The sequence below is a fragment of the Pygoscelis adeliae genome, unplaced genomic scaffold (genome assembly GCF_000699105.1).
Source record: "Pygoscelis adeliae isolate BGI_AS28 unplaced genomic scaffold, ASM69910v1 Scaffold179, whole genome shotgun sequence".
Lineage (NCBI taxonomy): Eukaryota > Metazoa > Chordata > Aves > Sphenisciformes > Spheniscidae > Pygoscelis > Pygoscelis adeliae.
This window is the reverse complement of record NW_008825612.1, coordinates 2,411,833-2,424,385: the sequence shown is the minus strand read 5'-3', so window position 1 is coordinate 2,424,385 and position 12,553 is coordinate 2,411,833. Positions and strand designations below refer to the sequence as shown.

The 12,553-nt window shown below is 35.0% G+C and overlaps 1 protein-coding gene across 1 annotated transcript in view; it reads right to left on the bottom strand.

Annotated features, from left to right (window-relative positions):
- Nucleotides 1-12,553, bottom strand: part of LOC103924266 (chromosome unknown open reading frame, human C14orf39) — a 30,524-nt gene that overhangs the window by 10,360 nt on the left and 7,611 nt on the right. Inside the window, exons 4-8 of the mRNA XM_009332757.1 lie at nucleotides 10,980-11,069; nucleotides 6,203-6,390; nucleotides 5,685-5,727; nucleotides 5,163-5,283; nucleotides 3,845-3,939 (exon numbers count right to left, since the gene is read on the bottom strand). Coding sequence (XP_009331032.1) covers nucleotides 3,845-3,939; nucleotides 5,163-5,283; nucleotides 5,685-5,727; nucleotides 6,203-6,390; nucleotides 10,980-11,069 — 537 coding nt within the window. The remainder of the gene's footprint in view (nucleotides 1-3,844; nucleotides 3,940-5,162; nucleotides 5,284-5,684; nucleotides 5,728-6,202; nucleotides 6,391-10,979; nucleotides 11,070-12,553) is intronic.

Here is a 12,553-nt window from a genome sequence, read left to right as displayed (position 1 = left end):
GCTGACTAAACAATGCTATTTAGAACAAATGAAGAATTGAGCCAGTCTTTTTGTTCTTCTTGAAATTTTCCATAAATAAAAATAAGATAAAATGTAGGATGCACTTTATAAGGTAGTGTGGAGTAAAATTAGCAAAACTACTAAAAAAATACCAAACTAGAAGCACTGGTTAAGATATATGGACCTAACAACACATTAAACTAATAGACATGCACAACTGTGATCACATAAAACCATGAATGCACCTCAGTCAAATAACTCTGATGAAAAGGACTATCTTCACCTGTAAAGTTACATATACACCTATGCTGTAGGAGGAGAAACAACAAGAAATAAAAACAGAGCTGAGCACAGAATCCTGGCTAAAACTGCTTCACTTTGTTCAACATGGCTTATTTGGCCACTTTACCACAATCATCGTTCAAAAATGACTTGAACAAGGCTGCTGCTGCTGCGGTCATGAGTTAGATTGCCATAAACCATTTTTTTTTACAGAACTTAGGATGCCAAATTGTGTTTTTAAAAGTTCCTGGAGTCACTTTCCATGTGCTTCTGTAAAGCCTAGCAGACAACTCTCAAGACAACATTCAGAAGAATGTATTGATGGCAGAGTTACAAACAGGACTCAGAAGCTCTGAAGATATGTATTTTTTAAGTAACAAAACCTTCCAAAAGAGCCTGCAGTTAAACTTTATGCATATGCAATACACCTGCTCCTCAAAAACACTACTGAAAAAAAACCACGTGCATCTCCTCTGACATAATTAATAACCATTGAAAGAAAAATCAAACTGCATACTGAAGCTCAAAATAGTCCAAATTGCAGTAACAACAAGAAAGATCATTTGTCTTCTTTCTCTGCTTCATTGTTAGTAGACATCTGAGTAGATAAAAAATCTTTATCTTGATCCATACTGCAAAATAGATAACATTTTTTTACTAAAGTGCAAAGAAAAAAAATAAGTCAAAATAAAATCCCATTTCCTTAGCAGTAGTTTCTTCTTTGTAGCATAATGAATCCCAAAGATTAATATATCACTTTATCTTCACTATAGGAATCAAGTATATTTGATTATACATATGAAGAATCACACTTGCTACTGTGGTATTTACTAGGACGCTACTGAAGTCAGGTTCGGTATTCTAATCAGGCACATGCCAGCAAGTCCTTTTGGAAGCAGGACTTTTAATAACTAGCTGCCATAATAGCTAGTAACTAATAATTGCCTATGAGGTTGTGGTCAGCACAGGGTTGACTCTTCATATATGTTTACATTTAGAAGTCCAGAAACAGCTTTGTAAGTATTTTTCTAAGAATTCTATTACAAAGTTTTTTCTCAATCAGATTGAAAAAAAAAAAGCCCAGAACTACAGAATAATGGAATTAAAGCTCTCCCAAACATTTTACAAAAGCAGAGGGAATGAACGCGATATATGCCAAAGCACAGTTCAAGATGTCAGCCTTTCTATGTAATAAATATAATCTCTAATTGAGAAATCAAGACCAGGGCTTCAAAAGAGTTGAGTCCTGTTTGGTGACTGATGAGAACTCTTGATTTGGAAATTTTAACTATGATACTTGTCTGTGTAACTGGTGAACTATGAAAGCCCACTAATCAGAGAAAGCAGCTGGTATGAGAAGAGGAATCTGTGTTTTGCAGTCAGCTTAATCAACGACTAGCTGGCCAGCAATAAGTGATTCAAACTAAAATGTTCCAAGCCTTTTAAAAGAACAGTTACCACTGCCATCCTCCTGCCCAAAGGAGAACATATATATCAGCACCTATTCATCAACTTGCAAGTTGGTTTCTTGTCTTGTAGCCCTTTAAAGCATTTCATGGGTATTAATTTGTACATTGTTCTGCTCAGTGCTTTCGTTGCTCTGTTCAGTTCTTTCCCTTGATGCTGCCGGTTTCTCTTCACGCTGGTCTGCATCAGTTCATGGAGAGTCACAGTACAACTCTTTTTTTTTCCTTCTTCTTCTTCTTCTTTTGTGGCAGAAGATGAAGATATCTCCTTTTTCTTCACAAAGCTCTCTTTGCTCGGTAGTAACCTTGTAGTGACTGCAGAACAGCTCACAAGAGGCCACTGCCTTTGGTACCCATATTCTGCTGTTATATTTTTGTACATTGCCTTGAGTCTGCAAAGGTTTTCATATGACTCATTATCTTAGCACATTTTCTGTTTGTGGTTTTTTCACAGTGATTATAATCACAGATTCATAATACACTTATTTTTAACATCAGTAGCTACTTAATCAGATACTTCTAAGCTTTCTAGTGAAGACTTTTTTTTAATACACTAATGTCAAATAGGGACTTTTAAAAACAATGTTTATGCCATTTTCTACAAGTCTTTATGTTATGGATATCTTTGACATAAATAAGCTTTAAAATTTACTCTAGAAAAAACATATTAATTAATAATGAGGTTATGGTCTGATACCATACGCTGTATCACGTAAATGCATGCATGGAGGTTAAAAGGCAATGTGAGTTAGGATAGTGTAAAATGTTTACATCATCTTATAACCATGATACAAGTCATTGAATTCTTGCTTCAGTAAGAGCACCAAAAAGATGTACTTCTATGCAATCAAGATACAACTTCACTGAAGGTACAAGCACCTGAAGACTCCATGACACAGAGGTAAACATACAACTGGCAGGTCTAGCAATTCACCCTATGAATTCCTTTCCACAAGGAGCCTGACTGAGTGCTTCTTATGCCTCCATGCGCAGAGCACAGATCTCTGCCTTTATAATAGGTCTTCAATTGTCATTTTGCTTTCTGCAGACTGAACATACATGGGTTTCTTTGAAAATTCGAAGGGAATGCTTCCCATCTTTTTTTTTTTACCTAGTCTTAAAACTAAGTGGATTTCTTGCTTCCCTATGTTTCTGAGGTCTTGCCAATTACAAAAAGCTTATGTAAGATGGTAGAATGGGTGTAAGGGCTTAAACCACACACACACACAAAATCTGAATAATTCATAGGTCTGTAAGAAGATATTAAAGACCTAAAATGCCCCTGTGGAAAGGATCTTAGGGATGATTAAAATTACATATTTCTACAGATACAGTCCACTAAATCCCTACTTAAAGCCCCAAAAAGCTTCTTTGTCAAGCATACCATAATGTAAAATCACTTGGACAAAGTCTTTTGGACATATTTTCAGTTTTAAATGGATTTTGGTCTAAAAGCATCAGCTCTAAGGGTGATGTTTCAACATTTACAAGGACTCCAGATAAGTGCAAGATAGTCCTGGTGGTGATTTTCAGCCATTGTAATCGAGCTCAAATGAAAGTGAGTCCCAGTTGTAAATGACCACTGACTAATTTACTAAGCCATTAATCCTGTCTATGAAACTTTCACTCATGCTTGTTTTTAAGAACTAAATTAAGAGTTAAATTTCTTAAGTATTTCAGAGCTGAAGACAAATGACATGTGGAACCCTGATTCTTTTTCCCAAAATATGTATTTATTAGAGTTAATGTATTTTATCTCTGACTGTACAGTCACTGTAGTTGTATTCAAAACTCATAAAATTATTCACATAGATCTATTAGCAGTAGCTGTGAGGAGCAAAGGTTTCTACAAAATACTTTTTAATAGCATGTTTCCAGATACATTTAGCTTCCAAGAATCAAAATTTGCCAACATCTTAACCCGAAGAAATATAAAACTTTTAAAATTACATAATTAAATCACATGACCAGGGTTAGAGAAGCTTGCCAGTCATTATTCAGCAACAATTTGTGTTTTGTGGCAGTCTTTGTGTAAATGCTGAGATGAGATAGCACTCTGGATGAAAGCAAGGGAAAGAAATCATTTTTAAGTGTACCTTTCTTTAAACTCCTTTGGCTTCTCTAGACTTTTCTGATTTTTTCCTTCGGTCATTTCGGAATTATTTTGATCCTCTGTAGTGTCTTCAAATGTCTTAAAAGATAAAGAAAAAATAACATAAAAATCGAAAAAACTTGAAAAATTATAGCTATGTGCTGCAAATGTTTTCTAAACCTGATGAATCAGTGCACAGTAGTAGAGTTTTTGTAGCCAAGACAGTCTGAAGCAATAATCAGAACAAGGTTAAAGACAGGCAATATTTTTTGTTGGACCAACTGTAACAACTGGAATAAACACAGAAGTTTCTGAGCACAGACTCTACATATCTATTCAGAACAAGGAGTTCCTTACATGGTCTCCTTCATAGTTATAAATAAATTCACCGCATCCCTTTTTACTGTATGTTTATACAGCACATACCACATTAGGAACTTTGGTCGGTAACTACGAGTGTCAAACAGTATCACAAAATATAGACAGAAAACATCACCTCTGCACAATAGGGTTTTATCAGCATAAGGCTGGCTCAAGTGGACACGGCTGACACAGCAGTAAACAGAGTCCTTGATCACCTGGTCCACAGAGGTAAAAGTGTCCAGATGCAATACTATAAAAACTTACCAAACTCTTTACAGGATTGGCCTACTGGGCTATTAAGGCTTAGGAGATACCTTTTACCTCCTAGCAGAGGAGTGGGTCAAAATGCTGTCCTGACCAAGTCCTTTTTTTGGAAGACTATCCCTTTGGAATCGGGGCTTCTTCTAGTCAGTGGAACTGTACTGAACTCCTGTCTAAAATCAGCCAGTTTCACCTCTGAGTATTATTTACCCCATCTTTTATTTGAAAAAAAAAAAAAACCCAAATTTTTTTTTTTAAATTTACATGATTCTTATTGTAAAGCATATTTAGTTAAACACATTCATATTAACAAAACCTTAAAAACCAGTAGGACCTGTGAAGGCTGTATACTCAAGCCCTGGGGCTCACTAAGGAATGGCCATGCTATATTTTGAAGTGTATTCTCTGGCCCCCTTGAGATAGCACGAAAGTCACTGTGACACAGTGCCTTGACGGAAATTATGGTGTAAGCTGAGGTCGATAGAAAGCAAGCTTTAAGAGCCTTTACATTCATGGACCCCTCTTCTCTAAGAAAACATATGTGATGCTATAGAAACATAATTACTAATTCTGGAATCATCCTGTTGGTCCATGTGCTTGAAAATACACTACTTTTACATTTCAGAAAATATAATGGTGGTATATATAACTACATATATAAAATACACTTATATAAAATAAAATTAAAATACAGTTACCTTTTTTAAATAATTAATTTTCATTTCTAATTCTTCTGCTTCTTTTTGTAGTTCAATGGATTCTTGCGTAGCAACTGCAGCAAGCTTTAACATTTCCTGTGTTTTTTGCCTCGAAGAAGCACTTTCATGTTACGGAATATATACTGCAACATTACTTTTTTCAAGCAAGGGATACTATCAGATCCCTGACCCCTCTATGCCATAAGCCAAATGCTAGAGGAACAGAAAGCTCTGACAAACCTACATTTCTTAGAGAAGTCTTCAAATCTAATTTAATTTAGGTTTCTCCTCCTCAAAGAAGCATTTTGACTGATATGTCATTAAGTGAAATTTTATTTTCTTTGCTCAAAATGCTCCCATAAATTTAAACTGAAGAATATTATTTGACCTTCAATTTTCTCACAGAGAAATGCCAGTGCTGCCCCTCTAAACATAAATATATAATTTTTAATAGAAAGATGTGAAAAGTAAATATAAACTTTCTTCCCTGTAAACTGCATAAACACTACAAATCAAGGATACATATGTAAAGCCCAATCATTTACGGATTTAAAAGGAATGGGTCCTGCAGAAATAAAATTTCATTTCAGATCATTAATTCACAAGTCTAATTTTCTTTACAATTAGAAGATAAATTAATAGATCAGGAGCACTTTACTTAGTATACATAACAGAAATAGCAGTTTAACAGAGAGTAATGACATTAAAAACAGCACTAAAAAATATATGAAAAATAAAGTTTTGAGAGCCTAGTTCTAAAGTAATTTTAGGACTTTTTTACCCCAAGAAGCCCAATGGCAAACCTCTCCCCATTACATTCATGGGTTGGAGGAAGGTATATTAGTACGTATACTCTAAATTCTTGTTCAAAGTCTTGGTTTGCTACAGATTTTTTCCTAAAAATGGTGTAACAAAAAGAAGACTTTTTATTAGCTTAAGAGAAACTGTGGGAAATGAATTAGAGGATTTCTGTACAGCACTTTCAATGTGCAGTGCACTACCAATAGGCTCTACAGTAAAAGCATGGATAATAGTAGTACCCAGAATATCCAAGCAAGCATCTTCTTTCAATTTATATTTTTCACACTGTTTCAAAACTCTGTTTTGGATTTCTTCAAGCTCTTTCTTTTTTTTGTAATACTCCTGTGCAAGAGCAGTTTCTGCATATTTTTCACGGTGTTGCTTCAAAATCTCTTTATACTGGGTTATGTAATCCTGATACATTTTCCTAAAAAAATACATGTAATTTAATTTTTTTTTCACATGAAGCCATTGTTTATAAGGAAAAAAACTATTAATTTATGGCATCAGCTCAATAAACTTGCTGCTGTCCTGGAAAAAAGTTGGATTATATTTAATATACCACTATTGGGCTCTATTTTTTACCTTCCAGCTATTTTCAAGGAAGACTGCTGTATGTAACAACAAATACACTCATGATGTAAAAAACAGTCAAACCTCATTATTCTGAAAGGAATGTAGACCATACCATATTCAAAGGCAGCCTGGCAGATGACAAATGTCTTTTTCCCTGTGTAATTATCATGAAACTCACAGCAGGCCAAATTCTCTGTTCGTGTATATTGGCACAACTCCACCGGCTTCAGTGGAGCTGTATCAAACTTACAGTAAAAGAGAATTTGGCCTAGCATCCCGTATTTAGAGCAGCCTGATGCATCACTGGACTAAGAGCTGCCTCCACGGAGATGCTGAGTAATCTGTGTCTGACTCAGGGAAGCCTTAAACACACCCATTAGTCACGCTAAAACAACAGGACTATTCATGCTTAAGGTTAAGCAAACACTTCAATGTTTAACTGGCAAAGAGCCAGAATGCTCAGCTTCTGTAGGACTTCTTGTAGGACTGCCCTCTAAATTAATGTTACACTAATATAATTTCACTGACATCATGCGAGTACATAGCTACAAATTATTAAAGTAGGTAGCATCAGTTAATGTTCACGACATTTTAAAAGTCTAAATCAGCTTTTGAAAAAATTGTACTATGAAAACAAACAAATACCATAGCAAGTAATAGGATGTAACTCATTACATAAAGCTGAAAATTGATCAATATTATGTTTGGAAAGAAGAGAAAGAAAAGTGCTGTTGCACAGAACAGCCATCCTCTTGTGTTAAATCAATGACAGCGACTACGTTGGAAAAGACTTTTTTTTCAGGTTTTCTCATTCAGGCAAGGAATTTACAGGATAGATTGCTAATGGCAGATCAAATATTCAGCTATCTCATTGGGATAAGTCTTTTATTACACCAATAATGCTGCTAGGCATAACTTTTATTACAGGTAATTTCCAGTACAAAAGTAGTATCTTTTGGGAAAACTGAATATTTAACAATGCAATCAAGGAACAGGTTCTGGTTCTTAATGTCACACACAGGTAATCTGAGTATAGAAAGTACAGACCTGCAGGAGGTCTGTACTTCCCACATAGACAAGAGCTACCTATAGGTAATTACCTATAAAATTACCAGTTTTTAAAATGATGAATAATAACAACCAGTGCCCAGTAACTATATTTATCTCTGCATTTGAAAGCAACAGTTTAGTAACTGTTTAAAAAGAAAGTAAAAGATGTCATTTTTTTCGAATGTTGATATTCTATGCCCCTTATTCCTGGAAAAAAGATAAATTTAGGCGTATGCAAAATACATAATAAGAGTTTGATGGTGAGCATTTATGTAGATGGCACGTTTATCAGAGATATCACAGCTACAGACATCCAGCATGTATCATTAACGCAGACTAGTCATTTAACTGAGAAAGAAATATTACACAAAGTTGCTTGATACTAGAATATGTCGATATAAAAATCACAGAAGGTGAAAGAAATGTCATCCTCTAGGAAAAGGTTATGTGAACAATAGAGAGAGGCAAATTTAAAAATATTAAGTTATTAGTACACCTGTAGATTAGCCAGAAATTCCTTTATGAAACAAATTATGGTGCATAATAGCAACTAAAGCCAGAGACCCAGCTGTTTACCTGCACCATGAATAAAGCCTACATTAAGGAACAGCTCTCACTGCTTGCAAAGCATACAGTGTTCCTCTTTAAAGAACACATTTTATCTCAAACTGCTATTAATCATTTAAATGCAGCGTGACCGAAAGGCAGACACTCCCGGCTGCCCACTGGCTAGCCCAGGCAATGGAAGAGAGAAAAATTTGTGTCCAAATTCAATAGTAGAAGCTTCTGCTCTTATAAAAGGAAAACAGAAGTCACGGGACAAAAAAAGTAAGATCTTAATTTTCAAATAAAACTACACTCCAGGCACTAGTTCCTGTTAAACTGATTGAAGTTCAATACACTTGCTTAGGGACAAGAAGTTGTAGATCAGCACTGTGAAACCAAGGAATTGACACTTCCCAAACTTCATGTAGAAAGTTACATTAATCTATTTGTTTTTCTACATGGGTGGTCTCGGGAATCTAAGCTTCCTGATTTACTGAATATTTGTGTATACTGTACAAAATTTCCCAGGTATGAAAGATGGAAAATATTCAGTTCTATTTAATTTAATAGATGCTACAAACAATAACTGAGCAACAAAGAAATTTGCTGATATACAATTAAGAATGCATTACAAATAAATTTTAAAAATATAAATAAGTAAAATAATTTGTTGTAGCAGGTACATTTCAAGCTTCTGAAAATAATCCTGAAACTTTATATTCTTTTCCTAAAATGTATATTCCACAGATTAATATTTATGGCCATATATAGTATAGTATAGTAGTCTTGAGAAATTGTCACTATTTTTAATATTTTTCCTAAGTAATTCACATCCTCCAGTTCATGCAGTTAAACGTATGCTATTTAGAATTCAGCACTGTTCGCATTAAAGTCACTAGAGAAAGTTTTAATCTAATGACAATGGGAAAAGGATAGCACCCACAAAACCCCTCAATATTATGTAGATAGCTATTTATTCCTCTTTCCATCTTCGTATCACTCATTTTCAGGATGAGCTTCCAGTTCATATAAGCATTCTTACATGTTCTTGAAACCAATAATAATGAAAAAATGTGGAACGTTTTTAAAACCTCCATAATAAGTGCCTAATCAAATGCAAACTGATCTGCCCATCTTTTTAAAACATCTTCCCATCTAAAGCAGTATATCCTCCGTGCCCCCAAATGCCAGGCTAAAAAGCACGTTCAGCACATAAAGTTCTAAATGTACTTCTTTTTCTTCCTAATTTAAATATTTAGAATTTGCTGAATGAACATCTTCCTGATTTGAATATATCGTCAAATGCTTCAGTACAGAGGGACTATGTTTGAGAGACGGCTTTTGTAAAATACATGAATTAAATTTGTTTTATGATTTATAGTCATGATGTCTTATAATTAAGCTCAGGAAAACAGATCAAACACTTTCATGTTGGAATTGAAACTAGTTATCTAAAGAAGCAATTTAAAAGTAATGCTTCTTTGGCTTGTCAGCTCACATTAGTGAAAGCCAAAATGGCTTAATCATATACTCATAGAAAGCCAATTTAGCCTTATTTTTCACCAAATATAGAGCTCTGAACAGGAAGAAGACAGATAAGCTACTAACTGAGTTAATTAAAGGCTGTCAGGCATGCTATTTCTGCTGTCTTGGACAACTGGCAAAAAGAAGACTTACAAAAGAACCAAAGCCAACATTTTAAATTACCTAAAGTTACACCTCTACACTGGTATTTAGATATCTAGGTGGGTCAGCCATGATTTTTTCACCACAGGGCTAACCAACCTCTTCCCCTTCACAAGCAGATCAGTAAAGGTGAGCAACCTCTCTAAAATGAAGATCAATTTTACCTGAGAGTTAAATAGAACTTCAGAGGGTTAGCTTGGCACATTGCATTTTGAACATTTCAGTGAAAACCTTCAGGGACTGTTCTTTATTCCACTGAATGTAGGCAGTTACATTGCACTACTAATCGTTTCTTTAAAATACAGAATTTAATTAATGAAGATAAAACAACTGAAATGCCAATTACCGAACAGAACTGAATTTGCAATTAATACTGACTCGAATCTTACCCACAACTGGTCTTAAAATGGTTTTAGACCAGGCTTTCCTGAGCCACTCACCCTATTTTTCAGGTTCTAATACTGAATTTGCATGCTTGGTGGTTATTTTGAAGAATATACAGCAGTATACAAAAACATGATTTGTATATTCTAATAAACATATGCAATTCATATTCACAAATAAAGAAAAGCATAAAATTATCTGAATGCTTCTAACTGTTATCTTACATAGTCCATATATGAATTTAAAGGCTTAGGTTCAATTAAATGGTGCTTCTGAAAAAAAACATAAAACCTGTGTATTTTCAAAAGTCTTCCCAAACCTGAATATCTGAAACTACTGAAATCATAGTATACATAAAGACATCCCATAATAATGGCAAAAAAAATAATTCATAGATAAAACTTATGTATGCTCTTGTAAATATGCTCTGATATTTCATATTTCTGCCAAAGCTGAAAAGTTAATTTTCATTATTTCTTGGGTTTTCTTGAAATTGCAGGCAATTGAATAATGTTCTGAAAAATTATAATAGGTATTTGGGAAGCAATCGAATTCGAAGAAGCCATATTTTATCCTATTCCATTGGTAACTGCAGAATAACGTATGACCTCATAATAACGTAAACTGAAAATTCTTTTAATTACTCAGTCACTTACATTATTCGGAAAAGTTTACAACAACTCTTTGATGCAGACTGCACTATCTTTGCTCATCAGTTTAGGTAGGTTAGTAAGTACTACTGCTAGAAACCTCATCTCACATGATCATAGATACCTCTCATTTTCAGTAGCTTCTTGTAAAGCTTCAAGCTCATTTTTCAAATATTCTTCATGCTTGCTAAGAATTACATAGGTGGGCTTCCAGCTGTGGAGAAAGTAAAAAAAAGAAAGCATATAAGTGGTCTTTCCTAATAGAAAGCCATTCAGAAACGAAGACATCAAGTTACTTTAGCTAGCTTACTCGAACCAATAATTTACTTAATGTTTTGAAAGTCAAATATGAACGGGTTGAGTACAGAAAGCTTTTACATGCATACATTTATTGTCTTAATATTTTAAAGCTGCAAATTCAAGAAAATATATATATATAGGATTAACAAAGATTATAAAGCACTTTTTAAGGAATAAATAGAGTGAGCTTCACAAATTTTTAGAGCCTAACGCTAAGCAATTAGGCATCTAAATCCACATATTAGGCACTCAGAACAGCCCCATCAGCGAATCCTTTAGATATGTACAATCTTCTTGTTGGAGATGCACACGGCTTCGTTCTCATCAATATCAACAGCACCTATCTCATACCTAAATGCAAGCAGCAGTCAGAAACTCGGAATTTCCTCCATTTGCTAAGCAAGTCCTGCTCAGAAAACAGCCAGAAAGAGATGGTGTCTTACAGTACAATAGCCCAGACACTGGGAGCACTGACCTGGCAGTTTGGAGTCACAGGTCCACATACCACCTCTTACTGACTAGATTGGAACTCAAATTCGGTCCCCACAGGAAAACACGCCAGCTAATAGTTAATAATAAACTAATGGCAGACGAGAACTGAACTTCAGTTGCTGCCAAATAACATTCTTTTCCACCTCTAAGTCATCATCCACATATATTTTCATATTTCATGCAGTTGGTATCTGGCTATACAGTATGTCTACATTGTTAAATGCACCCATTCCAGAAACCTGTCTCTAGACAAGAGGTGCTGAGTGGCTCATACCTAGCTCATAACTCAATTCCTCTGGAGCAAACTGATGGGTCTGCATTCTGTAATGCTTAGCCTGGATCTCATGTGGCTCCCCTACAGCCCTGAAACACAAATAATCCAATTTTTGTTGTTCTTCTCATTTCAGGAGCCTCCTATAACATAAAAGCTATGATGCAGCCCACCAAAGTGATTTTCTTACAGCAGGATGCTGTAGGTCATACTGAAAGCACAGCAACTTCACGAAATACATGAAGGGCTTACGACTAGTAAACTAATAGTACTTTCTCAACATCCAGGTATTAGAGATGCCTCTTCCTTGGATGTGGGAACTCTAGAAAAACAGGCAGATAAACTCTCTGATTTGAGTGAAATTCAGATGTGATCTTTAGGAGAGGCATATAATGGGTCTTTAAAAAGAAAACATCCCGCCTGAAAAAAGATGGTGTAAGGAGCATGAGCCTGGATGTCTCCTACCCTCCCAGCTGAGGTAACAGCTACCAGAAAAGACATCTTCAGAGAAAGCTGTAACTGAGCAAATGGCCAGGATCTTGCTCAGTTAGAGATGGTCAGAAACAAATTCAGAAACCTCTGGTGCATGGACCCTCCAAACAGCGAGTAATACCTTAATAAGACTTAACAAATAC